Below are 27891 nucleotides of genomic sequence, written 5' to 3'. Positions count from 1 at the left end.
AGACCCAGTCACCAACTTGAATCCGGTACTCGTTGACACTGCTTCAACACCCCCTGCACACTTTGTCTGACCATACGCCTCACCATTAGTGCCTTGGTCTGTCGCTGTGTCCCGTGCTTACCGCACACCCCGCCGCTATCACCACGTCGAGCCTCTGCTGTCACTAGTAGAAAAAGGGCCTGTTGTCCCGGTTCGTAAGGGCCTTTAGTCCCAGTTCCTGAACCGGGACTAAAGGGTCGGTACTAATGCCACTGCGTTTTAGTCCCGGTTCAATCCAGAACCAGGACTGATGGGCCTCCACGTGGCCTGTGCGCGGAGCCTAGGCGGGAGACCCTTTGGTCCTGGTTGGTGGCACCAACTGGGACCAATAGACATCCACGCGTCAGCATTTCTGTGGCTGGGGTTTTTTTTTTGAAAGGGGGGGAGGGGGGTTGGGGGTTTTGGGGGGTTAATTTAGGTGTTTCATACATTGTGTTAGCTAGCTATAATTAATAGAGAGAAGTGTCCTCTCTTATGTCCGTGCTTGGTCGACGCTATGTACTATACATACGTATAGAGAGGACTAGACACGCTAGCTAGCTAGTAAGCTAACGAAGGAAACAGAAGATCGTCATGAACATATATCGACCACCTCTCCTTCTCCGAGAGATTGGTCGAACAACAAGTTCTCGTATATCTATCCGACAGTACTGGCTACATATATACAATAATTATCTCTTACAAATATAATCATACGGACTCATGGTCCACATAGTATTCTCCGTCTTCAGCGATCACGTGGTCAAAAAAAATGCCGCCAATTCCTCTTGAATTGCTCGCATGCGAGCTGGTGCTAGGAGTTCATCCCGCTTCCGAAACATCTAATTTGAAGAAGGGGGTCAATACATATATATATATATATATATATATATATATATATATATATATATATATGAATGAATGAAACTCAACACAAATGATGGTAATAAAATAAAATTGTGAATGTTGTTATTTACGTACTTCATATTGTTCCTCAGAGTACCCGCCCCGCTCACAGGTCATGTGGCGGATGGACTCGCAGACGTAGTATCCACGGAAATCATTTCCTTGTTCCTGCCACAACCACTTTACAAGAAATAGAGGTCAATCAAACTGATAAGCAAGAATGCTAAATGGTATTGATGAAACTAGTGCTTGAATCACTAGGAGATGCGCGGAACATGCTACTATAATACTTACTTTCGGGTGTATAAATTCCAGCTACTTCGGCAGTCCCGGAACTTTTCTGGTGAATTTTCTCCAAACCCTGCGGATAAAGAAAACAATTACTCGATATTAGGAAATGAACAAAGTTGCTGATATCGTGGATAATGATCAATTTAACTTACTTCTTAAGGATTTCAGTCATGTCCGCATACTCCTGGGGATCTTTTCGTTTAGAGTCCAAGACAGTTACTACTCCCTGCTCAAGCCTAATCTCTAGGAGAATATAGTGGTACCTGCGCAAGCATGCATAACTCATCAATTACATTACTATAACCTGGACTAATATATATGGGAAACCGAATATGCACAAGACAGTAACACTCACTTGAAGTTGTAAGGAAAGATTATTATATCTTTGTTTTCATTTTTTTGAATGATCGTAGCAAGTTGGCCTCGGTATCTTCGGGACGATGTTCAACCTCAGTTGCATCTATGAGATATGTGTTAACGAACCCAATATCACCAATTTGTCTTTTCTTCAATTCGGCGATCTTCAATCTGCATAATATAGTGAGGATAATTATAAATACATGCAATGAAAGAGATGAGCTATATAGAGAGACTTAATGACAAAAGTAGTAGTACTTACAGACAGTAGCAGGTGACCGTTGTTCTATCGAGGGCCAATTGATTGAAAAACTGATAGAACTCCTCAAATGGAATAGGCATCAGTTCAATTCCAACGAGGTCATGCTCCGGTTTAACTCTCGCATACAAAGTACTCCTCCCCCAGACTCTCTGCAGATTTTCAAGTACCAATCATGTAATCTTCGCATCATCGTTGTTAAAGATTTTTCATCTTTGACGAGAGGCTTCCCGTACTCGTATCTATGTATCTGCGCCTCCATGGGATCATAATGTACATCGTCAGGCAGGTAATCGTCAACATTGCAATAACCGGGCACCATCCTCGGATCGACGATGTCGCTAGGCACCTTGAGCGGGGGGCACGATTGCTTCGCTTGTTCGCCGAGCTGGGCAATTTGTTTCCCAGCTGCTTGTCGTTCTTTCAGCCTTTGATCACTGATTGTACTTCCCGATCGCTCCGCTTCGGCCCATGTCTTTGCAATAATGAGCTCATAGTTGCCTTTCGGCGGAGACTTGGGTGGTTTTGCCAGGACAGCCAGAGTGCACTTCACTTTCATCGGATCTACCTTCTCCTCCGGAGGTGGATGTCTCTTTGCTTTCAACCCTTGAAACCAGTCATCCACTTCGGTTCGCGTGATCTTCGTGTTCTCCTCCGGGGTCCTCTCGTATGGTAACTTTTGTGGACTCTTTAGAGAAGGACCGAATCTGTATGTCCTCCCGCCTCTGGCCATACTGCTAGACGCCGGCCGAACAGACAGAGCGGCTGTCTTCTTTACTTTCTTACGAGGCGGAGGAGAAGGACTACGACGCGCCGGAGCAGCTGCCGGAGCGGCGGCGGGTCTCTTCCGCCCTTGCTGACAAGGCGGAGAAGGAGGAGGCTGGCTGCTCGGGCTCGCCGGCGCAAGCGGAGAAGGAGGCGGAGTGCCACCACGCGCTGGAGAAGGAGCCGGCCGAGGGCCCTGATCATCACTCGCTGGAGGAGGAGGCGGTGGAGGAGGCGGAGTGCCCTGACTCGCCGGAGGAGGAGGAGGAGGAGGCAGAGGCGGAGGCGTCCAGTTCGGAAGGTTGATGAGCTCCTTCCGCCATAGGCATGGAGTCTTCAGAGCAGAACCCAGTCGAGTCTCCCCTTCACCGGTAGGGTGGTCAAGCTGGAGGTCCTCAAATCCCTCCGTTATTTCATCCACCATCACCCTAGCATATCCTTCTGGAATCGGCCGGCAGTGAAAAGTTGCGCTGGGTTCAGTACGATAAACAGAGCCAACAGCCTGCGTCCGGAAACCCAACCTTCCACGGAATGGAGCCTGGCATGCCTCGTGTCCGTCCAGGGTGCTCAGGATTCCCGAGGGCCATTGTGAGCTCGTCGTTCTCTCTGTCTGGAAGGAACGTCCCTTGCTGCGCTGCTTCGATATAGTGCTGAAGCTTCCTGACTTGTATGTCCATTTGATCATTCGTCCAAATGCACTTCCCTGTTACAGGGTCCAAGGTTCCGCCAGCCCCGAAGAACCAAGTCCGGCAACGGTCTGGCCAGTTAATTGTCTCTGGTTCGATCCCTTTATCAACCAGATCATTCTCAGTCTTGGCCGACTTAGGCCGGGCTACGAGGTAGCCACCGGACCCCGTGCGATGGTGATGCTTCTTCTTCGCAGCATTTTGCTTGTTTGTCGCCGACATCTTCTTACTCTTTTCCGATGTCTTGTGGGCCACAAATGCGGGCCAGTGATCTCTGATCTTCTCATATCTGCCCTTGAATTCTGGTGTCTCATTATTTTCAACAAACTTATTCAGCTCTTTCTTTCACCTCCTGAATAGTTCTGCCATCCTCTTAAGAGCAAAAGACTTGATTAATTGCTCTTTAACTGGCTTCTCTGGATTATCCTCTGGCGGTAGGGTGAAATTTGACTTCAGCTCAGTCCAAAGATCATTTTTCTGCATATCATTGACATAAGACACCTCAGGGTCTTCTCTAGCCGGCTTAAACCATTGCTGGATGCTGATCAAGATCTTGTCCCTAACCAAAACCCCGCACTAAGCAACAAATGTGCTCTTTGTCCGGAGGGGTTCAATCGGTTGGCCGTCGGGCGCAATTGCTATGATCTCAAACTTTTCATCCGAGCTCAACTTTTTCTTCGGGCCTCATCTCTTTACCGAAGTTGTGCTCGATCCGGAGGGCTAGAAAAAAGAACAAAGACTTAATTAGTATGTGTACATACCAAAACAATGAATGCATCAATTAGCTAGTCAGCAGAAGCTTAACTAATATATATACCTGGCCGGACTCGGTTGGGTCACCGGAGACGTCCTCACGGTCTCCTTCTTGCACCGGCATTAGGTCACCGGAGCCATCATAATCAGCTGCTTCCAGACCATCGGTCTCATTGAGAAACAACGAGCAGATGGCATCACTTCCTCGTGCGATTATGTCCCCCATAGTTGTCATCGTACTCTTCTTCTTCGCCATCTTCCATCATAACCCCTATTTCTCCGTGCCTCGTCCAAACATTATAGTGTGGCATGAAACCCTTGTAAAGCAGGTGGGAGTGAAAGATTTTCCGGTTAGAGTAAGACCTCGTATTCCCACATTCAGTGCATGGACAACACATAAAACAATTCTGCTTGTTTGCCTCAGCCGCATCGAGAAACTCATGCATGCCCTTAATGTATTCGCGGGTGTGTCTGTCACCGTACATCCATTCTCGGTTCATCTGCGTGCATTATATATAATTAAGTGTCCAAATTAATAGAAGTTCATCATCACATTAAAACCAAAGTGCATACATAGTTCTCATCTAACAACATATAGCTCTCCAGAGCATCTAATTAATTAAACCATACATTGAAACTATGTAAAACATTTCAATGCGAAAACAAATGCGATCATAATCGCAACCGAGGTAACAATTGATCCAACGGCATAATGATACCAAGCCTCAATATGAATGGCATATTTTCTAATCTTTCTAATCTTCAAGCGCATTGCATCCATCTTGATCTTGTGATCATCGACGACATCCGCAACATGCAACTCCAATATCATCTTCTCCTCCTCAATTTTTTTTATTTTTTCCTTCAACAAATTGTTTTCTTCTTCAACTAAATTTAACCCCTTGACAATAGGGTCGGTTGGCATTTTTGATTCACATACATCCTACATAAATAAAATCTATGTCACGTTGGTCGGCATAATTTTAATAAACAATAAATGAACCAATAGTTATAAAGATAATATATATACCACATCCGAATCATAGACAGGACGAGGGCCGACGGAGGCGGATACCAAAACCATCGCACTATATAAGATGCAATAATAAAAGTAAGAAAATAATACAAATATCAATGTAAACATACAAGTAAGAATACTTCTATTTTCAAAAAGAAGATAAAATAAGAGGCTCACCACGGTGGTGCCGGCGATGAGCTCGGCGCGGGTGATCGACGGCGGTGAAGACGGGGACGGGGCGTGACGGACCGCTAAACCTAGACAAATATTATGGAAAATGGAGCTTGGAGGTCGAGCTTGGAGAGGAAAAAGCTTAAGTAGTGTGGCTCGGGCATTCCATCGAACACCTTGTGTGCATAGGAGGTGAGCTAGAGCACCACCAAGCCCTCTCCCCCTCGGCCAGAGAAAAACAGAGCACTAGGGTGCTCTGCTCGCGAGCGAGGGGTATATATAGGCACCTCATTGGTCCCGGTTGGTGGCATGAGTCGGGACTAAAGGGAAGCCTTTGGTCCCGGTTCAAGCCACCAACCGGGACCAATGCTTGTGGGCCAGGAGCGAGGCCCATTGGTCCCGGTTCATCCCACCAACCGGGACCAAAAAGTCCAGATGAACCGAGACCAATGGCCCACATGGCCCGGCCGGCCCCCTGGGCTCACGAACCGGGACCAATGCCCATATTGGTCCCAGTTCTGGACTGAACCGGGACTAATGGGCTGACCCGGCCTGGACCAAAAGCCCTGTTTTTTTAATAATGTGTCCTGGTCGAGTCTCCCGAGTAGCTAGCCCACACTGCCTCAACCCCCATTGCAGGGAACCACCGATCATCACCGACTGATGCCGAGTATCACCTCTCCATCAGGCCATTGGGCCCCAGTCCGATCCACGTGTCTCTCGCTATCCCGCTGAAATAGGCTTCTACTCTCCATGCATTTACGCCGTAGCCCCTCCATCAGCACAGAGTGAAGTCGTTCATCAGACTCCAACTCCACCTTCAACATGACTCTATGGTGGTTGTACGTGCCACCCTCCCGCGCCCTGTCAACTCCAAGCTCTCATGTGCACCGTCTTGAATCAACCCCGCGCCATAGTCTGTCAAAGCCGCACAAGCCCTCAGGCCTGCACCACGTGTTTCCACGCCCCAGAAGTCGGCCACCATCAGCATCACGCTCCTATGTCGTCGTCGCTGAAATCACCGCCGTCTTCTGCTTTAACCAACATCCATGTCGGTCCGCCAGACTGTCCAGTCCGACCCAGCCAAAGTTATCCGACTGTAATCATGCTTCACCCTGCGTTGTGTCCACCTCACACATCTGTGCATTGCCTTGACGCCCTGTGCATGCATGATACCTGCCACGACGAGATCCAGACTCCTCCGAGCCATATACGCATGCCGCCATCCTCGTCGCATGTGCTCCATCTTGATCAACTTGGTATTCCGCTACACAATCAAGCAACCCGTCACACCAACAGATTAAACATCCACCTTGATGCAACACTTGAAAACACGCAGCCTTCAGACCAAAATAAACATTGATCCAACTACCAATTGACATTGATATTCCATGAATATGCGACTCCGCGTCCTTATTTCCTGCAGTGCATTGACCGCTGCCATCATATAACACAGAGAAAACCCCAAAAACGACATATCAGTGGCAACCTCCCGTGCCCAAACATGGCACAAGCTGACCCAAATTTCCTTTTTTCCTTTTTCTCTCAAGCACCCGATGGCAAGCACACCACATGTGACGCCCTTTTTTCAAACAAATCTTGTGTGTAAGTCTCCACTTGCATGTCTCGACCTTGTGCATCTGCAGCTCCACAAACTAGCTCGTCCATACATTGACCAGCCATCTGCATGGCCTTCTGCACGCCCGACTTAGTAGACTTGGCCAATCAGTGCGCTGGAACGCACTTCGGGCCGCCGCCCATGCGCGCGCACCCCTGGCCCGTTTGCCCGATCGCGCTGGATTGCCTAGGGCACCACGCGTGAATACGTCCCTCTGCCAGGGCCTCGTGTGTGCTGCCTCGCCGCTTCTCGATCGATCTTGTCGACTCCGAGACACCGACAACTCTTGTTGCTGCACGATTCCATCGAGAGCCGCCACCGCTAGTAACCTGCTGCCGCCAAGATCGTTTGATCCAACAAATCCGATGACTTCAATCAGCCGATCGAATTCCACGCAGATAGCTTCACACAGCCGGTTTCTCCGATTGCTCTTGACACGAACAAAACTCACACCCCCAGTCGATCTTTTTAAATCCAGGTCTCCACCACCGCCGATTGGACGAATTCTGCTTCACCTCTAGATCAACAACCGAAACCTCAAAACCTTGCTCATAATACCACTTGTTAGAATAAATTCGAGGCACTCCGTCAATCATTCAAGGACCAAGCAATCACACGAGCATGACACCGAGATTTGTTAACGAGGTTCACCGATATGGCTACATCCTCGGGGCCTGACTATGGGCGCTCCTCCCCGTGACACTGCTACAATACCGCACCCGGTCGCCCTGGACGCCGACACATGCCGCCGGCTTCCCCTGCGTTCCGGTGCTATTATGTTGGCATAGATTACATCGTGTGTCTACCCCCGATATATATGAAAAGTTTAGGATACAAGTGTCCTATTAGGACAAAACTCCTACCCTGTCTACACACAGTCCAAAACCAAGTCCAACTGTAACCTACCTTGTACAATAATATTTGACACAACTCTAACAGCAACGAGACCTCCGTCAGCAGCGACTTGCCCTCCACCGGCCTCAATGGGCTCCCCATCGGCTGCGACTCTCCCTCCACCTGTCTTTCTGGCACCATGATTTGCGTTTCGCTGATCGTGATGGGGCCGCCGTCGGTGGCGGCTCGCCCCCTGCAGGTCGTGACTGACTCTTTGGAGTACTCCTCACCAGTGCCCCTCGAACTTGATGGCCATGCCTCTATCCGATCCCTTGACCTCCCCTTCTATTTGATTTGAGGCAAGCCGGTGCTTTTAACTTTGGTGTAGAACAAGATGAAATTCAGAGATTCACTGTTATCTTTTGAGCTATTGAGGACATGAAATTCATGTGGTAATGTGGTATGAGCTTTTGAGATTTATGTATCTCTACATGTTGAAGTTCGAAAATTTTCTAATGTTCATTCCGTCAATCTAAATTGTAGCAAATGTGTCATCTGAAGAGAATTGGTAACAATCAGCAAACTTACAACTTATGCGAGGAACTGGTCACTAAACTTCCGCATTCACTATTTAATTGGGAGATGATTTGAGTCATTTTGGAGGTTCTTTTCTCCTGCAGAAATGAAACAACCCATTTATGCAGAGTATGCTTGTGATCTTTCAGGAATAGAAACTGCTATTTTCTGCAAGCCAGCAAGCTTTTGATGCATATTGAGGAACCGCTCTTTGCTGCAAGCATGCATCCTTCTGATGCTTATTTCCTTCTATACTTATGACTAGAAAGTGTAATCATGTAGCTAGTTGCAATGGTGAATCCATCATTATTCAGATCTGTACAAACAAGTCACTCCATTAGCATATTAACTTAAGCAAAAAAATCCAGTTGAATCTTGAGTGGCAATACATCAACATTCAGTTACAAGTTCACAAAGGAGGAGCTACAAAGTCACAGAGAAAATTCTATACATCAAGAATTAGGAGGAGCTACAACTTCACTCTGAATCAGGTACTACCTACACGGGATTTACACGAAAATTGCAGCACGAGCATTGGGACCCCAGCTCGAGATGAGCTTCAGCGCCTGCGCCGCAATAGCTATGAGCCCAGCCTGCTGTAGTCGCCTCCCCTCGCGAGCCCTCCCCGCTGAGGGGAGCTTCAATGTGAGTGCTGGTTATGGCCGCCTCGTGGCTGGAGCCGTCCTTGCCGAGGGAAGCCGGCGCGGTGCATGGACGCACTGCCGCTTTTGGCAGCACCAGCTGTGGCGCCGCGCCAGGGCAGCCCTCCGGCGTGGGGCGCAACGGCGTCGTCACCATGGCTATTTTGCTGCGGGATAGGACGGGGAGGGGATAAGCCAATGATCAAAAACCTGACAACATTACGAGGAACGAGGGGGTTTTGTGCTAATGTGTGTTCAATTGCTGGTGGAGCTCCGCTTTTGACCAGATGTCGTTCCCTACAGATCCAACGAGGTGGGATCAAAGTTTCCAGATTTTCACTGAAATCAAGTTTTCACTTTTTTTTGAGAAATTTTCATTCAAATCACGAATCAGTACAAAGTAGTTGACCCTTACAAGCACACTGAAACGCAAACACAAAGGACCATGAACACCTAGAGTACCCTAAGACAATCATAACACAAGAAGATCTCCGAATCCCTGTGTTATCATCCTTGAATCTTGAGAGAAGACCCCTGCAGCAGAAGAATCTGCAACCAGTCGCAAACAGATCATCATCTTCGACCATGGAACATTTGCCGCCACGCTGCTTCCTCCTTTCTTGACACCAGCGCTGAGAGGGCGCGGACATCAATCCAACACACTTGCAACAGCCGTCGTCATCTTTGGCTTTGAGTACCGCGAAAAGTGTCCCTTCCGAAAGAAAGAGAACTCGAGTCATCCGACCGATCCAGCACCGCGGCCGGGCCATCCGCCCGGACAAAGCAGGATCTCCCACGAGCATCAGTGCAGAGGAAGGAGAAGAACAACAGTAGCAAATCATACCAACAAGGAAGAAGAAAGGTCTTCGTCTCCCTGCCTCCATCGCCCATCCGAGGATCCAAACGGCCAGTGCCGATGGACCTCCAACCACCATAGCCCGCGACCTCGACGAGATCCGGGGATCCCTAACACCGCTGGCTCCTAGACGAAGGCAAAAGCCTCGCCTGGCCATGAACGGAGCCTGGAGAAACTTATTCCGACGCGACACCATCGCAACGGCCTCGGCAGCGTCTCCCTCCCTAACCCTACCACACACCCACCTAACGAACATACCCGAGGTTCCCCCTCCCTCCCGCCGCCGGAGCGGCCGACGGAGAGAGAGGGAACCGGCGGCGTCACCGGCGGCGCGCAAGGGATCCCTCTTCGCCTCCTTGATCGCCTAGATCCTACTTTTTAATCAAGTTTTCACTTGATACGTTGCCTATATATGTACAAGATCCACAAGTGCACTGCCAGCTAGCCAATAGCTAGAAAGTGAAAATATCATTGGATATCGGAGTCATGGAGTACATTTGTGATTTCAGGGATATCCATTCGGACCATCTAGCTAGCGATCCCATGATATATTTTTCTAGAAGGAAGTTCGTATCTGCTCATCGTATGGAGGATGCCTATAACTAACGCACTTATCACAAAACTTAATATATGCGGTCACAAAAAATATGGCCAGATTATAAAAATGCGACAGGCTCGCTCAACTGATGAGAAGATTTCAGCAGTGTATGAAGTCTACTGACAGCACACAATCCAAATTGTGATAGAAATTCCCTAGTAAGCCACTCAAGTTTCTTAGGGTAAAGTTCCACATGATCCCATTATCGCCGCCAACTAATACCGAATAGCAGCAAACACATACGCACACCAAATGCTATTCGGTACATAGGGTGATGAATAAGTTATTTTCTAACCAGGGTTTTGGTATGTCCTTGCATTTAGAATATACAAATAGTCACATACATGCTGATTCTCAATGAACAACCAAATAAGGACTCTCAATGAAAACCCGGCATCAGAAACACAAGATACAAGTCATAACCATGTAAAACCACAAAAAATATCTATATTTATATTTCATGTCATCATTTTACGTTTGCAGTTTTACACCACGTATACACTTCTATTAGTTTATAGTGCACATTTTCTTATGTTCATTTTGACTTCCAACATATACAATGACGTATAAGTAGAAAAGGTGTGGAAAAGTAACAATTTATTCTTTGACGTCAACGTTAGTACCAATAGCATGAACCTACTAGTGTTTGTTTCCTCGTAGTCAAAGGTCACTCTCCTCTACATGTTTATTTCCTCAGATGTGGAAAATCTCTCATTGATACACGATTCTCTTTGTTTTGGTGGCATGCGCCTACCAGATATCGATGGGGACTTTTTGTGGTGTGACTTGGTGCTATATTTGTACCACCTTTTCATAATGTTGAGAGAGCGTGAAATACTACCAACGTGGATGTCTTCTAGCTATAAGCTGCTTTCTAGGAGAAAGTCTAAAAGATGCATCGACGGTGTTACATTTTTGCGGGTGACATTGACAGTCTAAACATAACTGAGTGGTTTTCTAAATCTGTAAGAAAGCTACATACAGACCGATAAATAGCTAGAAATACAAATTTGCATTGAAGAAATTTTTGTTTTTTAGGTTGCAAAATGGTATATTCACTTAATTAAGTGGGTGATCAGTCGCTTCTGTAGGTGTGACGCCTCTCTATAAAAAAAGTCCTTTCTTATAGGTTGCTGGTAATGAAGCAGTGCTCAGGGATCCAGTAGATCAAGACTCAAGAGCATTGACCCATTGCGGAGCCATGAGTCTCCGTGAAGAGTCTACCCTTTCTGTCCCTTTTTCAAAAAAATTCCGTATATCTTCCGTTCAACATCAATCTTACGTTGCTGAACAGTGCTCTTGTATGTAAGAAACCAAAAGTAAATAATAACAATTTGACCCAAGAATTCGAGAAAGCGCCACTTACACACGAGACAATGCCAGCTGTACCAGCGTTGTACACACGTTACATTTTGGGAGGGAGTAGATGTTTTTTGACCGCTCTATTAGTAGCTAGCTACAGTACTATGCATGCATGTTTCAGATGGGGGTCAAAGTTGGTACTGCCAGCAGTGGTTCAATACGTAGGTTATAATATTTGGCATACGTACATTGTCGTGAGCTTAACAGGCAGCAACCGATGGAAAACTGGTCAATCGGCAGACCTTTCGATGGCCCCCTGTACCAAACGGACCCTTTTGACCAGGTGTCAGATCGAGACGTTCACGTGGCAGGACGTACAAATATAGGTCTATATATATAGAGTACTTACGTGTGCCCCTCAAAAAAAAAAAGAGTACTTACGTGTGTGGCTCTTGCCAGTTGTGCAGGGAGAAACCGTGTGCACAAATATATAGGTATTTGTCTCGTAATGACGACCAGACTAGACATCGGAGTCCAGAGTTAGCAAGGTGCATGGTGCACTCTCCAGACAAAGAATGGACGGTACACTAGCCCTAGACGAAAAACAAAACCTGATTAGCGCATGCATGACGTTTAGTAAAATTTCCACACAGCTCGCCACTCGGTGGAGGATCGACGCGGCTGCAACCTCGCCTCCTCTCCTCACCCTATAAATCTGGAGGGCATGCATGCATTGCTCGTATCCCCCATCCATCCCAAGACATAGCAGCAGCAGCCTGCTACGTACTCTTGTTCATCCCATATCATCCACACTACAACATCAGCCTATCAGCTGTAGCAAATCACATTAGTCAAGCACGTGATGGCTGCTGCTCATGTATGCTTCTCCTTATCCTCCTTCGCGCCATTGTTCCATTCGGCTTTGCCGGTGGCCAGAAATGGTGGCCAGAGTGGCCGAAACCGTGGGTTAATTCGCCCTTCGCCAGTGATATATCCCGGGCGGGAGCCTGTGTCCCATGAGCTGTCCGATGATTTTGACTTCCAGGTATATATTTTTACGGTACAAACATATATAGACCGCAACATTGGCATGTACTTTGAATGCAATTAGCATGCAAGTTTGTGTGCCTTTTTCTGGCTAATTATACTGCCTTCGTCCCTAAATTCATGTTGTATAAACCGAGTCAAAAATTTAATCCGTCCACAAGAATCTTTTAACCACAGTCTAGCAATTCATGGATTGCCTTTTCAAGATAACTTTGAATAATTGCTTCTATTCAGGAACCAGCGAGACACAGAAAATGTGTGTTTCATTAATTAATGATGTTTCTGGAATGAGCACAATTTCAATCTCTATGTTTTATTGTTAATTTCCAAACTATGTTAATAAAATATAAACCTACATTATATGCACTATTTTCCTATGATATCGCCTATTGTTGAATGCAAGTACTATATGATATATATTGCACTTATCTAGATTTTGTATTCTTTTTAAAAAGAAGTTTGCTCTATGTGCAATACCAGGAAAGCCTAATGAATGTTCAAGCATTGCTTCATCAACATCCGAAGAGCAACAAAGGAATGTTGAGCATGGTTGATCACCTCAAACGTCTCTGCATTGACAACTATTTCCAGGATGAAATCGATAACATAATGGACTCGTCTGTGGATCTCCTCCATAGTAATGATCTAGTTGACGCAACCCTTTCCTTAAGGCTGATGAGAGAAGTTGGATATTATGTTTCGGCAGGTCAGTAAAATACTAGTTTAGTGTGCTGGGTTAGACAAACACACGAGTTTGGAAACTTGAGTGCAATTTGGTCAACGATGATTTTATGTGATAATTTTGCTAATAATAAATTAGCCTTAGAGTAACCAAGTTTAATAATAAAAAATAACGGTCCCTTGTGTAGCATAGAAGCACCTCTCATGAGACGTATTATTTTCATTATGTATGACATGCACCTAAGACACCTTCTTGTCGCTGTATGGCAGACGATGTTCTTCAGAAGTTCACAAACGATAATGGTGATTTCAACCTTAGGCATAGCAAAGACCTTAGAGGGTTGCTGAGCTTGCATGACATGTCACACCTCAACATGGGAGAAGCTTCACTCTACAAGGCAAAGGAATTCTCAAGTAAGCACATGAAATTTGCACTTAAGTATTTGGAGCCAAACCTTGCGAGATATGTGATGAAGTCACTAGACCATCCCTACCATGTGAGCCTGAGGCAATACAAGGCTAGGCATCATTTGAGTTACCTCCAGAACTTGCCTACTAGGCACACTGCAATTGAGAAGCTGGCAGTTGCAGAATTTCAGATGAAGAAGTTGCAACATCAGAGTGAAATGCAAGAGGTTAAGAGGTAGGAATATAATAAAATACACTCCTTCCATTATTAGTTGTTGCGGACATTGACCCACCTGCATATTGATAAGAGAGAACTCACTTGGAATTAATAGATTAACATATTTTTTTGCTCATGTATTCGCACAATTAAAGATGTGGTGATTTTTTACTATGAAAACTTCATTTTTCACACAGATGGTGGGTGGATTTGGGATTGTCTCAAGAAATTCCAGCTGCAAGGGACCAAGTTCTGAAATGGTACATGTGGTCCATGACTATCCTTGAGGGTTTCTCCTTCTCAAGATATCGGGTTGAGGCCACAAAGGTTATCTCAATGGTCTACATTGTGGACGACATCTTTGATCTTGTCGCCACACAAGAGGAGCTCTCTCGCTTTAATGAGGCGATCAAAATGTGAGCATTGATGTTCCCGTAATAACAACAACATTGCATTTTAGGAATGAAGTATAATTACTTTTGTTTGTGAATGAATGACATCTTAGATATGTCTAATTGCACATTAAAAATTCTATAATTTTGACACATCATGTATACAGAGGTATTAGGATTGGTTTGCATAAACATTAGGCCTTTGCGAGAAATATCTTGATATACTAATAGTTTTATAATTATTCATATATATTCATACAAAAAGAGAAAGCATTGCATATTCAAGGCTGCTTACACCCAGAATGGCATATTTTTGCTAATGGTATAATCAAACTCATGGGTTAGTCGCGACCTTATACATAAACACATAATGTAAAAATATTGTTATAAAAGTTTCACGCGCAAAATTCATATTTTGACAGGTGGGATCTTGCAGCTGCCGAGTCACTGCCAAGTTACATGATATCATGTTACAAGGCTCTTTATACCATCACAAATGATATCGCTGATATGGTCAGAAAAGAGCATGGATTGAACCCTATCAATCATCTCAAGCAAGCAGTATGTCTACTCGAAATGGTTTTTCATTTTCTTTAGTTTAATTTGTCTAAGCAACTAATAAATATATTAATAGTACCACCTGACATATTTCTGTGTACTATATAACTTGTGATTAATTGTAATGAATACAATATAAGAAAATAACACTGGAAGAATTATATTGCATTCATGCCTTTTTTCTTGCAGTGGGCAACCTTGTTTGATGGATTCATGATCGAGGGAAAATGGCTATCTACTAATCAGGTTCCTACATCGGAGGACTACCTAAGAAATGGTGTCATCACTTCAGGAGCACCACTTTTATTTATTCATCTTTTATTCATGCTTGGGCATGATTTAACGGAGGACAACAACGACCACATCCTCAGGGTCATCTCCTGCCCTGCCAAAATCATGAGGCTCTGGGATGACATGGGGAGTGCAAAGGTCAGAACACACCGAGAAGTTTATGCACAAGACTATATAATTAGTAATACTAATTATTTACATGAGTTATTTCGTACCATATCCTGGTGCGTGTGCATTCAAGTTGACATTGACAACATTAGGCATGATCTGAAAAGAAATTATGTGTCCCATGCAGGATGAGTTGCAGGAAGGGCTAGACGGATCATACAAGGATTTGTACCAGAGAGAAAACCCTCATGCTGATGCGGAGAAGCACATGTTGGATATGATAGCGGGTGAATGGGAGGATCTAAACAGGGAATACTTCTCCCAGACAAACTCCACACTACCACCTAGCTTCATCGGGGCGTCTCTCAACTTTGCAAGGATGGTCAGCATCATGTATGGCTATGACGATGAGCAGAGGCTCCCCGCCCTGGAGGATTACACTAGGATGTTGCTCTTTTGAATAATGCATGCTACCGTTGTGTATGTAAGTCTTATATACGTAGCACACCAATTTTGAGGCTTGCCCTGTTGAAACGTGGACTAGTATGATGCACCATTAGCTAATGTGAAACTGCTCCACAAACGATACTTGTGCCCGAGCTGTGCACGACATGCAAATCCAGCGGCTAGTGCCCTTCTCACTTATATGCATGTCCAGCAGTATTCAATCTTCGTCTGTGAATCGTTCAAAATTTGTCATGTACATAGCACGACTCTAGCGAATGTGTTCCTACTTCCTAGTGGTTATATAATGAATATACTTGTCAAAAGCCATGAGCTGCCTGCAAGGTCATGCACGTGTTGCAATGTATGTGATGCATATGCAGTTTTGCACTCTAGGAAATATATTTTGTATTCAAATTTCACTAGAGTGCAAATTTGTTATACCATTTGGCATCAGCTGGCAATTACGCGTTACATCCTTCAAGCAAACCTAGATGTATTGGCTAATTGTTTGAACATAAACTTTATTTAGACTATGCACACAACTTATATGTAAAAACAATAACCATACAGAAATATGAGGTGTATAAGATCCTAATCCCCCTCTATCTCGTGTCTTTTTTTGAATGTTAGCATTACTGCTAAATTCATTGAACAGGAGAAGAAGGTTGGTCCAATTTATGAGGGAAACCAGACCCGAAAACCATACAAACAGCGTCTTTTGGCAAACACAACACACACACATCCACACGAGCCACAGATCCCTCTGACCGGATCCACCTCCAGGACGATGCCCCCAAGAGGGAATGCGACGCTGGATAGCGCCGCCATCGTCTGGTCTAAACTAGATCAAGGGTTTCGCTTGGACCACAGTAGGAAAGGCAAGTTGGGAGCAGCTATATCGATGCCTCCAGCAAGGGAGAGACGCCAGAAGGCGCCACCATCGACGAGTCCGACCACAACCGGAGTACGACTTTCGCCGGCCGGCTCACCTACACAGTTCGAGCCCTGGATCCGATCAGCCTAGACAACAAGCTGAAGGAAATATGCCCTAGAGGCAATAATAAAGTTATTATTTATTTCCTTATATCATGATACACTAGTAGAAAAGGGTCAAACGTGAAGCACATTAGTGCCGGTTTGAATTAGAGCCGGCACTAATGTGTACATTAGTGCCGGTTCGTGGCGGCGATCGATAGTACCGGTTCGTGGCGAACCTTTAGTGCATGAACCGATACTAAAGAGGTTGTGTCAGCCTGCGGTCAGGCTATGGCCCCACCATCACCATTTAGTGCCGGTTCGTACCACGAACCGGTACTAATGATGTTATGGCAAGCTGTTTTAGTCCCACCTCGCCAAGAGAGAGGCAGTATGAGCAGTTTATAAGCCATGAGTGCACAGACAATGACGAAGAGTTGCAATGCTCATCTACATGTTGATTAGCTTCAAGCCTTGCGGAATAGCATAGATTGCACTGAGCTATGTGCAGTGCAGTCTACACTATTCCGAATGGCTTGAAGCAAATTAACCAGCATTGCACCTCTTTTTTATTTTTAATAACTTATTTGAACTCCGGACTTCTTTTGTGTTCAGTATGCAGCATATAAAGCGACGTCATCAATTTCCAACATGTTCTGACATCATTTGTTGTTTTTCGGTCATTTACCTAATTGTTTAGAGAGCTAAATGACCGTGAAATTGAAAATCACTACAAAATGAATCATGAAAATTTTGAAACTTGGCATGGTATCATCATATCACCCGCATAGCATGCGCGAAAGAGTAGAGAGGGCACTAATGTGCATCCCACCAATCAGGAAGAATCACACGGATCGTGTGTTTCTTTCTAGCTCTTGCGAGTCGTTGGATCAAGGGTGTGTTTCTTCCTCGCTCATGTGAGTCGTTGGATCGAAACTACCACAATCACTTTGTGAGCCAGACAACCCTATATATAGCCCACCTCTCGCCTTCCCTGCATAAGTCTTACAGTTCATCAACTACATACATCTACCAGTTCATCGACTGCATACAAATCATTCGAATTTGCCATCATACGCCCAACCATGCATTTGATATGCATATATATGCATCACGAGCCAAGGTAGGGCTGTATGATGGCGATACCGATTGGTTTGTTCTAGATCCGACATAAAAGGTTTGATACAACTTCTTTTTTGTGACATAAGAGCTATCTCTCCTCCTACCTATTTTAGTTACACAACTACCTATTTGTGCCAAATTTTCACTTTTGTTGTTGCTCTTGCATCATAAGCATCCATGTTAACTGGACTTACAAGTAATGCAATTTAACCAAACTATCTTGTGATCTTCGCCAAGAGAGAGGCAGTATGAGCGGTTTATAAGCCGTGAGTGCACAGACAATGACGAAGAGTTGCAATGCTCACCTACATGTTGATTAGCTTCAAGCCTTGCGGAATAACATAGATTGCACCGAGCTATGTGCAGTGCAGTCTACACTATTCCGAATGGCTTGAAACAAATTAACCAGCATTGCATCTCTTTTTTATTTTTAATAACTTATTTAAACTCCGGACTTCTTTTGTGTTCAGTATGCAGCATTTAAAGCGACATCATCAATTTTCAACATGTTCTGACATCATTTGTTGTTTTTCGGTCATTTACCTAATTGTTTAGAGAGCTAAATGACCGTGAAATTGAAAATCACTACAAAATGAATCCTGAAAATGTTGAAACCTGGCATGGTATCATCATATCACCCGCATAGCATGCGCGAAAGAGTAGAGAGGGTCACGGCAAAAACTGGACGCACTTCGTGTACAAACTGGACAAACTCTTTCCGAGTATCAGGGTTTCGGACTATACAAAAATAAATAATGCAGAAAATAAAAAAACTATACAAAAAAATTACTCAAAAATAAATAGAAGAAAATAAATAATGCAGAAAAGAAAAAACTATATAAAAAACTACTCAAAAATAAATAAGAGAAAAAACAATATAAAAAATTGTTCGTGCGCTGCCCTGTGGGTCTGCCAGACCTAGGGTGTGCAAATGCAGGCCCAGAAGGGCCAGCAGACTCATAGGGCAGCGCGCCCTAATTAATTAGGCCCAGAAGCCTGCTATATAAAGGAGTTCGAAGAGGTAGCCGCGGCTGGGTTTATAAACCAGTGCGGCTGCCCTTCGCCGGGCGAGGTGGGACTAAACTTTGGGGTGGCAGCGCAAGGCCTTTAGTACCGGTTGGTGGCTTCAACCGGTACTAAAGGCCCCCCTTTAGTACCGGTTGGTGGCTCCAACCGGTACTAAAGGCCTTCGTTTCCCGCCGCTTGGTCTGGCGAAAATAGGCCTTTAGTACCGGTTGGAGCCACGAACCGGTACTAAAGGCCCATCCTATATATAGCACTTACGAAAATTTCAGTTTCATCTCCCCACTTCGTCTCCAACCTCCACCGCGCGCGCCGCTCGATCCCGTCATCGCTGCCCGTCGCCCGTACCGTCGTCCGTCGTCATCGTCGCTGTCCCCGCCGCCGCCCGTCGTCGTCGTCGTCTCGCGCTGCCGCCCCGAACGCCACCGCCGTCCGTCGTCATCGCCGCGGCCGTATGTCTCTCTCTCGCTCCCGCACACACATACACACACATACATACACACACATACACACACACACCGGCGCCCCCGCCCCGTACGCCAGCGTCCCCGCTCGTACGTACGGGGCGGCGGCATACGGGGCCGCACACACACACACACACATATACCACACACACACGCATACACACACATACACACACACACACACATTTTTTTACTTATTTTCTGTTTTTTAGAAAAGTTAATTAGATGATCGAATGTTAGATTAATGTCGAATGTTAGATGAATTAGCTAGCTAGATAGAAAAATTGTCGAACTAGAGATTAGAACTAGTTGGATAATTAATATAACTAGTTTAACTTTAGTAAGAAAATTTAGGTATATGAGATTAGAACTAGTTGAATAATTAATATAACTAGTTTATTTTTAGTAAGAAAATTTAGGTATATGAGATTAGAACTAGTTGAATAATTAATATAACTAGTTTATTTTTAGTAAGAAAATTTAGGTATATGAGATTTGATGATCTAATTAAAATATTATTTGTTAATGAGTTTTTCTATTTATTTAATTTTTTATATATTTTGAGTTTATATAAATGTTAGATGAATTAGATAGAAAAGTTAAATATATAGTAATGTCAATTGAATATATAGTTAGATATATTAATGTCAAATGTTAGATGAATATATATTTGGCTACATATAGGTGTTTAATGTTTCACCTATATAAACATAGGAAATGTCATCTGATGACGAAAAAGATTTTATTATGTGCGAACACTGTGAAGACCAGCGCGGCCTGTGCGATCAAAATTTCCTTGTTGATGGTAGGCGCTTCAGCATCAAGCTGGATGAGACATTCGAAGTTGATACAGTAAGTCACTTTGTCAATTATTATTTGAATGCAAAACTTATGCTTCATTTGCTTCAACTTATAATTTTAAATTTTCACTATTCTACTAGCGCATCCCCTGCCATGCAAGAATTTTTGTCTTGGATAAGATAGGTTTTAGTGATATAGATGATATGGAGGTAAAGAGAGTTTACTTGAAGACGGAGCATGGATATACTTTCAACGTCAAATTATATAATGGAGACACATACACCCATTTTGAATGCAAAACTTGGCAAGCACTATGCAAGGCTTATGCATTTGAGCCTGATATGTTTATCACCTTTGATATTCGTCCGGAAGATGATATTGAAGGTAATATAGACATCTGGATCGATGTACAAACGCCTCCAGTTCTACCATTTAGTGAGTTTTTCTCAACCATGCATGCATATGTTTATGTCTTTCATACAGTTTATTCAAAAATAGTTGACAACTAATTTGTATTGTCAGCTTATTTCGGTTCAAGCAAACATGTCCGGCGCTTGGTAGACAGGACCTACTACTACCCCGGGGCTCAACTAAACTGCGAGGAGATAAGTCATCATGTTTCATGGCTTGAGGATCTTAATATTGTCAAGACAATTTTTTTCCTAAACTTAGAAATGTTAGTACTCAAAACGTGCGACCAATGGTGATCGTATTGAACTACGGTCACATCTATAATCAAAAGATGGTAAGATTTTAAATATTTGTCCTTAATTAGTGCATCTTTTGCATACATTATTTTTGAAGCTAAACTTTCATTGCTTAGTATATTAATTAGTATACGATGTTGTTCAACAGGGACTTCTGATGACAGTTGTGCCTCAGTGGATCGAGACAAAAGGTCGCATGTCAATGGTTAGCTTACGACCAAGATTTCCTACATTGCACATGAGTGCATTCAGGATTTCTGAAAGCGAAGAATGTTTAATAGTGAAAGATTGGAGCAAAATTGTTAACGATCACAGAGAAGTACTAGGGGGCAGTAAGGAGAAGCGCAACCCAAGATTAGGAGACAGATTCATCTGCATGCTCCAGTATGATAAATCAGGAGAGCTATACATGTTCTATGCTATTCTACCTGAGAGGGAGCAGCAGGATCAGTAGCTACTAGTTCATGCTCTTAATTAGTACTTGTCTCATGTCCGTGTCCTGAACTTCGATGTTGGTGATGATTATGTTGAACTTGATGATATCTTTGCTTCTATTACAAAGTGAATGTTTCCTGTTTAAGCTAGCCAGCGTTGATGATAATTAGATAGCAAGCGGTAATGACTATGATGATTAAATAGTGGTAATTAGACGACTACGATGATTTTTAGCTAGCTAGAGTTTATTTATTTATTAATATGCGATGATGATGATGATGACGACGACTACAACTCATTATAACGTAAAACAATCCTAAATTAAATTGATAACACAAATTTAATTGAAAAATACAAAATAAAACAAAAACCCACAACCATTTAGTACCGGTTGGTGTTACCAACCGGTACTAAAGGGCTCCCGGCCCCCGGAGCTGGCTCGTGCCACGTGGTTCCTCTTTAGCACCGGTTCGTGCTGAACCGGTACTAAACGGGGGGGCCTTTAGTGCCGAAACTTTAGTGCCAGTTCCTGAACCGGCACTAAAGGGCCTTACGAACCGGTGCTATTGCCCGGTTCTGCACTAGTGATAAATGTTTATTATTCATGCTAGAATTGTATTAACCGGAAACATAATACATGTGTGAATACATAGACAAATAGAGTGTCACTAGTATGCCTCTACTTGACTAGCTCGTTGATCAAAGAGTTATGTTTCCTAACCATAGACTGTTGGAAATATGCCCTAGAGGCAATAATAAAATGGTTATTATTATATTTCCTTGTTTATGATAATTTTCTATTGTTCATGCTATAATTTTGTTATCCGGAAATCGTAATACATGTGTGAATACATAGACCACAACACGTCCCTAGTGAGCCTCTAGTTGACTAGCTCGTTGATCAAAAGATAGTCATGGTTTCTTGACTATGGACATTAGATGTCATTGATAACGGGATCACATCATTAGGAGAATGATGTGATGGACAAGACCCAATCCTAAGCATAGCTCAAAGATCGTGTAGTTCGTTTGCTAGAACTTTTCCGAATGTCAAGCATCATTTCCTTAGACCATGAGATTGTGCAACTCCCGGATACCGTAGGAGTGCTTTGGGTGTGCCAAACGGCACAACGTAACTGGGTGACTATAAAGGTGCACTACGGGTATCTCCGAAAGTGTCTGTTGGGTTGGCACGAATCGAGACTGGGATTTGTCACTCCATATGACGGAGAGGTATCTCTGGGCCCACTCGGTAATGCATCATCATAATGAGCTCAATGTGACCAAGTGGTTGATCACGGGATCATGCATTACGGTACGAGTAAAGTGACTTGCCGGTAACGAGATTGAACGAGGTATTGGGATACCGACGATCGAGCCTCGGGCGAGTAACGTAACGATTGACAAAGGGAATTGTATACGGGATTGATTGAATCCTCGACATCGTGGTTCATCCGATGAGATCATCGAGGAGCATGTGGGAGCCAACATGGGTATCCAAATCCTGCTGTTGGTTATTGACCGGAGAGTCGTCTCGGTCATGTCTGCGTGTCTCCCGAACCCGTAGGGTCTACACACTTAAGGTTCGGTGATGCTAGGGTTGTAGAGATATTAGTATGCGGTAACCCAAAAGTTTTTCGGAGTCCCGGATGAGATCCCGGACGTCACAAGGAGTTCCGGAATGGTCCGAAGGTGAAGAATTGTATATAGGAAGTCCAGTTTCAGCCATCGGGGAAGTTTCGGGGGTCACCGGTATTGTACCGGGACCACCGAAAGGGTCCCGGGGGTCCACCGGGTGGGGCCACCTATCTCGAAGGGCCCCATGGGCTGAAGTGGGGAAGGGAACCAGCCCCTGGTGGGCTGGTGCGCCTCCCTTGGGCCTCCCCCTGCGCCTAGGGTTGGAAACCCTAGGAGTGGGGGCTCCCCACTTGGCTTGGGGGGCAAGCCACCCCCTTGCCCCCCCCTTGGAGATCCCATCTCCTAGGGTCGGCGCCCCCCCTAGGGGTCCTACATATAGTGGGGGGAGGGAGGGAAGCCGCACCCTAGCCCCTAGTGCCTCCCTCTCCCTCCCGTGACACCTCTCCCTCTCGCTGAGCTTGGCGAAGCCCTGCCGAGATCACTGTTGCTTCCACCACCACGCCGTCGTGCTGCTGGATCTCCATCAACCTCTCCTTCCCCCTTGCTGGATCAAGAACCAGGAGACGTCTTCCCAACCGTATGTGTGTTGAACGCGGAGGTGCCGTCCGTTCGGCGCTAGGTCATCGGTGATTTGGATCACGACGAGTACGACTCCATCAACCCCGTTCTCTTGAACGCTTCCGCTCGAGATCTACAAGGGTATGTAGATGCACTCCCCTCTCCCTTGTTGCTAGATAACTCCATAGATTGATCTTGGTGATGCGTAGAATTTTTTTAAAATTCTGCTATGTTCCCCAACAGTGGCATCATGAGCCAGGTCTATGCGTAGTTTCTATACATGAGTAGAACACAAAGCAGTTGTGGGCGTCGATATTGTCAATTTACTTGCCGTTACTAGTCTTATCTTGATTCGGCGGCATCGTGGGATGAAGCGGCCCGGACCCACCTTACACATACGCTTACGTGAGACTGGTTCCACCGACTGACATGCACTAGTTGCATAAGGTGGCTACCGGGTGTCTGTCTCTCCCACTTTAGTCAGATCGGATTCGATGAAAAGGGTCCTTATGAAGGGTAAATAGAAATTGGCATATCACGTTGTGGTTTTGGCGTAGGTAAGAAACGTTCTTGCTAGAAACTTATAGCAGCCACGTAAAAACTTGCAACAACAATTAGAGGACGTCTAACTTGTTTTTGCAGCATGTGCCGTGTGATGTGATATGGCCAAAAGGATGTGATGAATGATATATGTGATGTATGAGATTGATCATGTTCTTGTAATAGGAGTCACGACTTGCATGTCGATGAGTATGACAACCGGCAGGAGCCATAGGAGTTGTCTTAATTTACTTATGACATGCGTGTCAACATAAATGTCATGTAATTACTTTACTTTATTGCTAAACCGTTAGCCATAGTAGTAGAAGTAATAGATGACGAGACAACTTCATGAAGACACGATGATGGAGATCATGGTGTCATGCCGGTGACGATGATGATCATGGCGCCCCGAAGATGGAGATCAAAAGGAGCAAATGATATTGGCCATATCATGTCACTATTTGATTGCATGTGATGTTTATCATGTTTTTACATCTTATTTGCTTAGAACGACGGTAGCTTAAATAAGATGACCCCTCACATAATTTCAAGAAAGTGTTCCCCCTAACTGTGCACCGTTGCGAAGGTTCGTTGTTTCGAAGCACCACGTGATGATCGGGTGTGATAGATTCTAACGTTCGAATACGACGGGTGTAAGCCAGATTTACACACGCAATATACTTAGGTTGACTTGACGAGCCTAGCATGTACAGACATGGCCTCGAAACACGGAAGACCGAAAGGTCAAGCATGAGTCGTATAGAAGATATGATCAACATGAAGATATTCACCGATGTTGACTAGTCCGTCTCACGTGATGATCGGACACGGCCTAGTTGACTCGGATCATGTTTCACTTAGATGACTAGAGGGATGTCTATCTGTGTGGGAGTTCATTGAATAATTTGATTAGATGAACTTAATTATCATGAACTTAGTCTAAAATTTTACAATATGTCTTGTAGATCAAATGGCCCACGCTAATGTTGCCCTCAACTTCAACGCGTTCCTAGAGAAAACCAAGCTGAAAGATGATGGCAGCAACTATACGGACTGGGTCCGGAACCTGAGGATCATCCTCATAGCTGCCAAGAAAGATTATTTCCTAAAAGCACTGCTAGGTGACGCACCCATCCTAGAGAACCAAGACGTTATGAACGCTTGGCAGTCACGTGCTGATGATTACTCCCTCGTTCAGTGCGGCATGCTTTACAGCTTAGAACCGGGGCTCCAAAAGCGTTTTGAGCAACACGGAGCATATGAGATGTTCAAAGAGCTTAAAATGGTTTTCCATGCTCATGCCAGGGTCGAGAGATATGAAGTCTCCGACAAGTTCTTCAGTTGTAAGATGGAGGAAAATAGTTCTGTTAGTGAGCACATACTCAAAATGTCTGGGTTGCACAACCGCTTGACTCAGCTGGGAGTTAATCTCCCGGATGACGCGGTTATTGACAGAATCCTTCAGTCGCTTCCACCGAGCTACAAGAGCTTTGTGATGAACTTCAATATGCAGGGGATGGAAAAGACCATTCCTGAGGTATATTCAATGCTGAAATCAGCGGAGGTGGAGATCAAAAAGGAACATCAAGTGTTGATGGTGAATAAAACCACTAAGTTTAAGAAAGGCAAGGGTAAGAAGAACTTCAAGAAGGACGGCAAGGGGGTTGCCGCGCCCGGTAAGCAAGCTGCCGGGAAGAAGCCCAAGAATGGACCCAAGCCCGAGACTGAGTGTTTTTATTGCAAGCGAAGTGGTCACTGGAAGCGGAACTACCCCAAATACTTAGCGGACAGGAAGGCCGGGAACACTAAAGGTATATGTGATATACATGTAATTGATGTGTACCTTACCAGTACTTATAGTAGCTCCTGGGTATTTGATACCGGTGCGGTTGCTCACATTTGTAACTCAAAGCAGGAGTTGCGGAATAAGCAGAGACTGGCGAAGGACGAGGTGACGATGCGCGTCGGGAATGGTTCCAAGGTCGATGTGATCGCCGTCGGCACGCTACCTCTACATTTACCTATGGGATTAGTTTTAAACCTTAATAATTGTTATTTAGTGCCAGCTTTGAGCATGAACATTGTATCAGGATCTCGTTTAATTCGAGATGGCTACTCATTTAAATCCGAGAATAATGGTTGTTCTATTTATATAAGAGAAATGTTTTATGGTCATGCCCCGCTGGTGAATGGTTTATTCTTAATGAATCTCGAGCGTAATGTTACACATATTCATAGTGTGAATACCAAAAGATGTAAGGTTGATAATGATAGTCCCACATACTTGTGGCACTGCCGCCTTGGTCACATAGGTGTCAAACGCATGAAGAAGCTCCATGCAGATGGACTTTTGGAGTCTCTTGATTACGAATCATTTGACACGTGCGAACCATGCCTCATGGGTAAAATGACCAAGACTCCGTTCTCAGGAACAATGGAGCGAGCAACCAACTTATTGGAAATCATACATACTGATGTATGCGGTCCAATGAGTGTTGAGGCTCGCGGAGGCTATCGTTATGTTCTCACCCTCACTAATGACTTGAGTAGATATGGATATGTCTACTTAATGAAACACAAGTATGAGACCTTTGAAAAGTTTAAGGAATTTCAGAGTGAGATTGAGAATCAACGTGACAGAAAAATCAAGTTCTTGCGATCAGATCGTGCGGGAGAATACTTGAGTCACGAATTTGGCACTCACTTAAGGAAATGTGGAATAGTTTCACAACGCACGCCGCCTGGAACACCTCAGCGTAATGGTGTGTCCGAACGTCATAATCGCACTCTATTGGATATGGTGCGATCTATGATGTCTCTTACCGATCTACCGCTGTCATTTTGGGGCTATGCTTTAGAGACTGCCGCATTCACTTTAAATAGGGCTCCATCGAAATCCGTTGAGACGACACCGTATGAATTATGGTTTGGGAAGAAACCTAAGCTGTCGTTTCTAAAAGTTTGGGGATGCGATGCTTATGTCAAGAAACTTCAACCTGGAAAGCTCGAACCCAAATCGGAAAAATGTGTCTTCATAGGATACCCTAAAGAAACTATTGGGTATACCTTCTGCCTCAGATCCGAAGGCAAGATCTTTGTTGCTAAGAATGGATCCTTTTTAGAGAAAGAGTTTCTCTCGAAAGAAGTAAGTGGGAGGAAAGTAGAACTTGATGAAGTATTACCTCTTGAACCAGAGAGTGGCGCAGGAAATTGTTCCTGAGGTGCCTGCATCGACTAGAGAGGAAGTTAATGATGATGATCATGAAACTTCAGATCAAGTTGCTACTGAAATTCGTAGGTCCACAAGGACATGTTTCGCACCAGAGTGGTACGGTAACCCTGTCTTGGAAATCATGTTGTTAGACAACGGTGAACCTTCGAACTATGAAGAAGCGATGGCGGGCCCAGATTCTGACAAATGGCTGGAAGCCATGAAATCCGAGATAGGATCCATGTATGAAAACGAAGTATGGACTTTGACTGACTTGCCCGATGATCGGCGAGCCATAGAAAATAACTGGATCTTTAAGAAGAAGAAAGACGCGGATGGTAATGTAACCATCTATAAAGCTCGGCTTGTCGCTAAGGGTTATCGACAAGTTCAAGGGGTTGACTACGATGAGACTTTCTCCTCGTAGCAAAGCAGAAGTCCGTCTGAATCATGTTAGCAATTGCCGCATTCTATGATTATGAGATATGGCAAATGGACGTCAAAATAGCATTCCTTAATGGTTTCCTTAAGGAAGAATTGTATATGATGCAGCCGGAAGGTTTTGTCGATCCTAAGAATGCTGACAAGGTGTGCAAGCTCCAATGCTCGATCTATG

At 44.6% G+C, this 27891-nt stretch overlaps 1 protein-coding gene across 1 annotated transcript; it reads left to right on the top strand.

The window, feature by feature from the left end:
* The first annotated feature begins 12410 nt into the window (after positions 1-12410).
* On the top strand, positions 12411-15935 carry LOC123130193 (S-(+)-linalool synthase, chloroplastic-like). The gene is made up of 7 exons (XM_044550146.1): positions 12411-12694; positions 13177-13402; positions 13648-14020; positions 14200-14418; positions 14817-14955; positions 15142-15381; positions 15539-15935. The coding sequence occupies exons 1-7, from the start codon at positions 12512-12514 to the stop codon at positions 15809-15811; spliced, it is 1653 nt and encodes a 550-aa protein (XP_044406081.1). The 5' UTR covers positions 12411-12511; the 3' UTR covers positions 15812-15935.
* Positions 15936-27891: the final 11956 nt, after the last annotated feature.

This window comes from Triticum aestivum, chromosome 6A (assembly GCF_018294505.1).
Source record: "Triticum aestivum cultivar Chinese Spring chromosome 6A, IWGSC CS RefSeq v2.1, whole genome shotgun sequence".
In the NCBI taxonomy this organism is placed as follows: Eukaryota; Viridiplantae; Streptophyta; class Magnoliopsida; order Poales; family Poaceae; genus Triticum; species Triticum aestivum.
The sequence above is the reverse complement of the archived record's forward strand: the minus strand, read 5'-3'. Positions and strand labels throughout refer to the sequence as shown.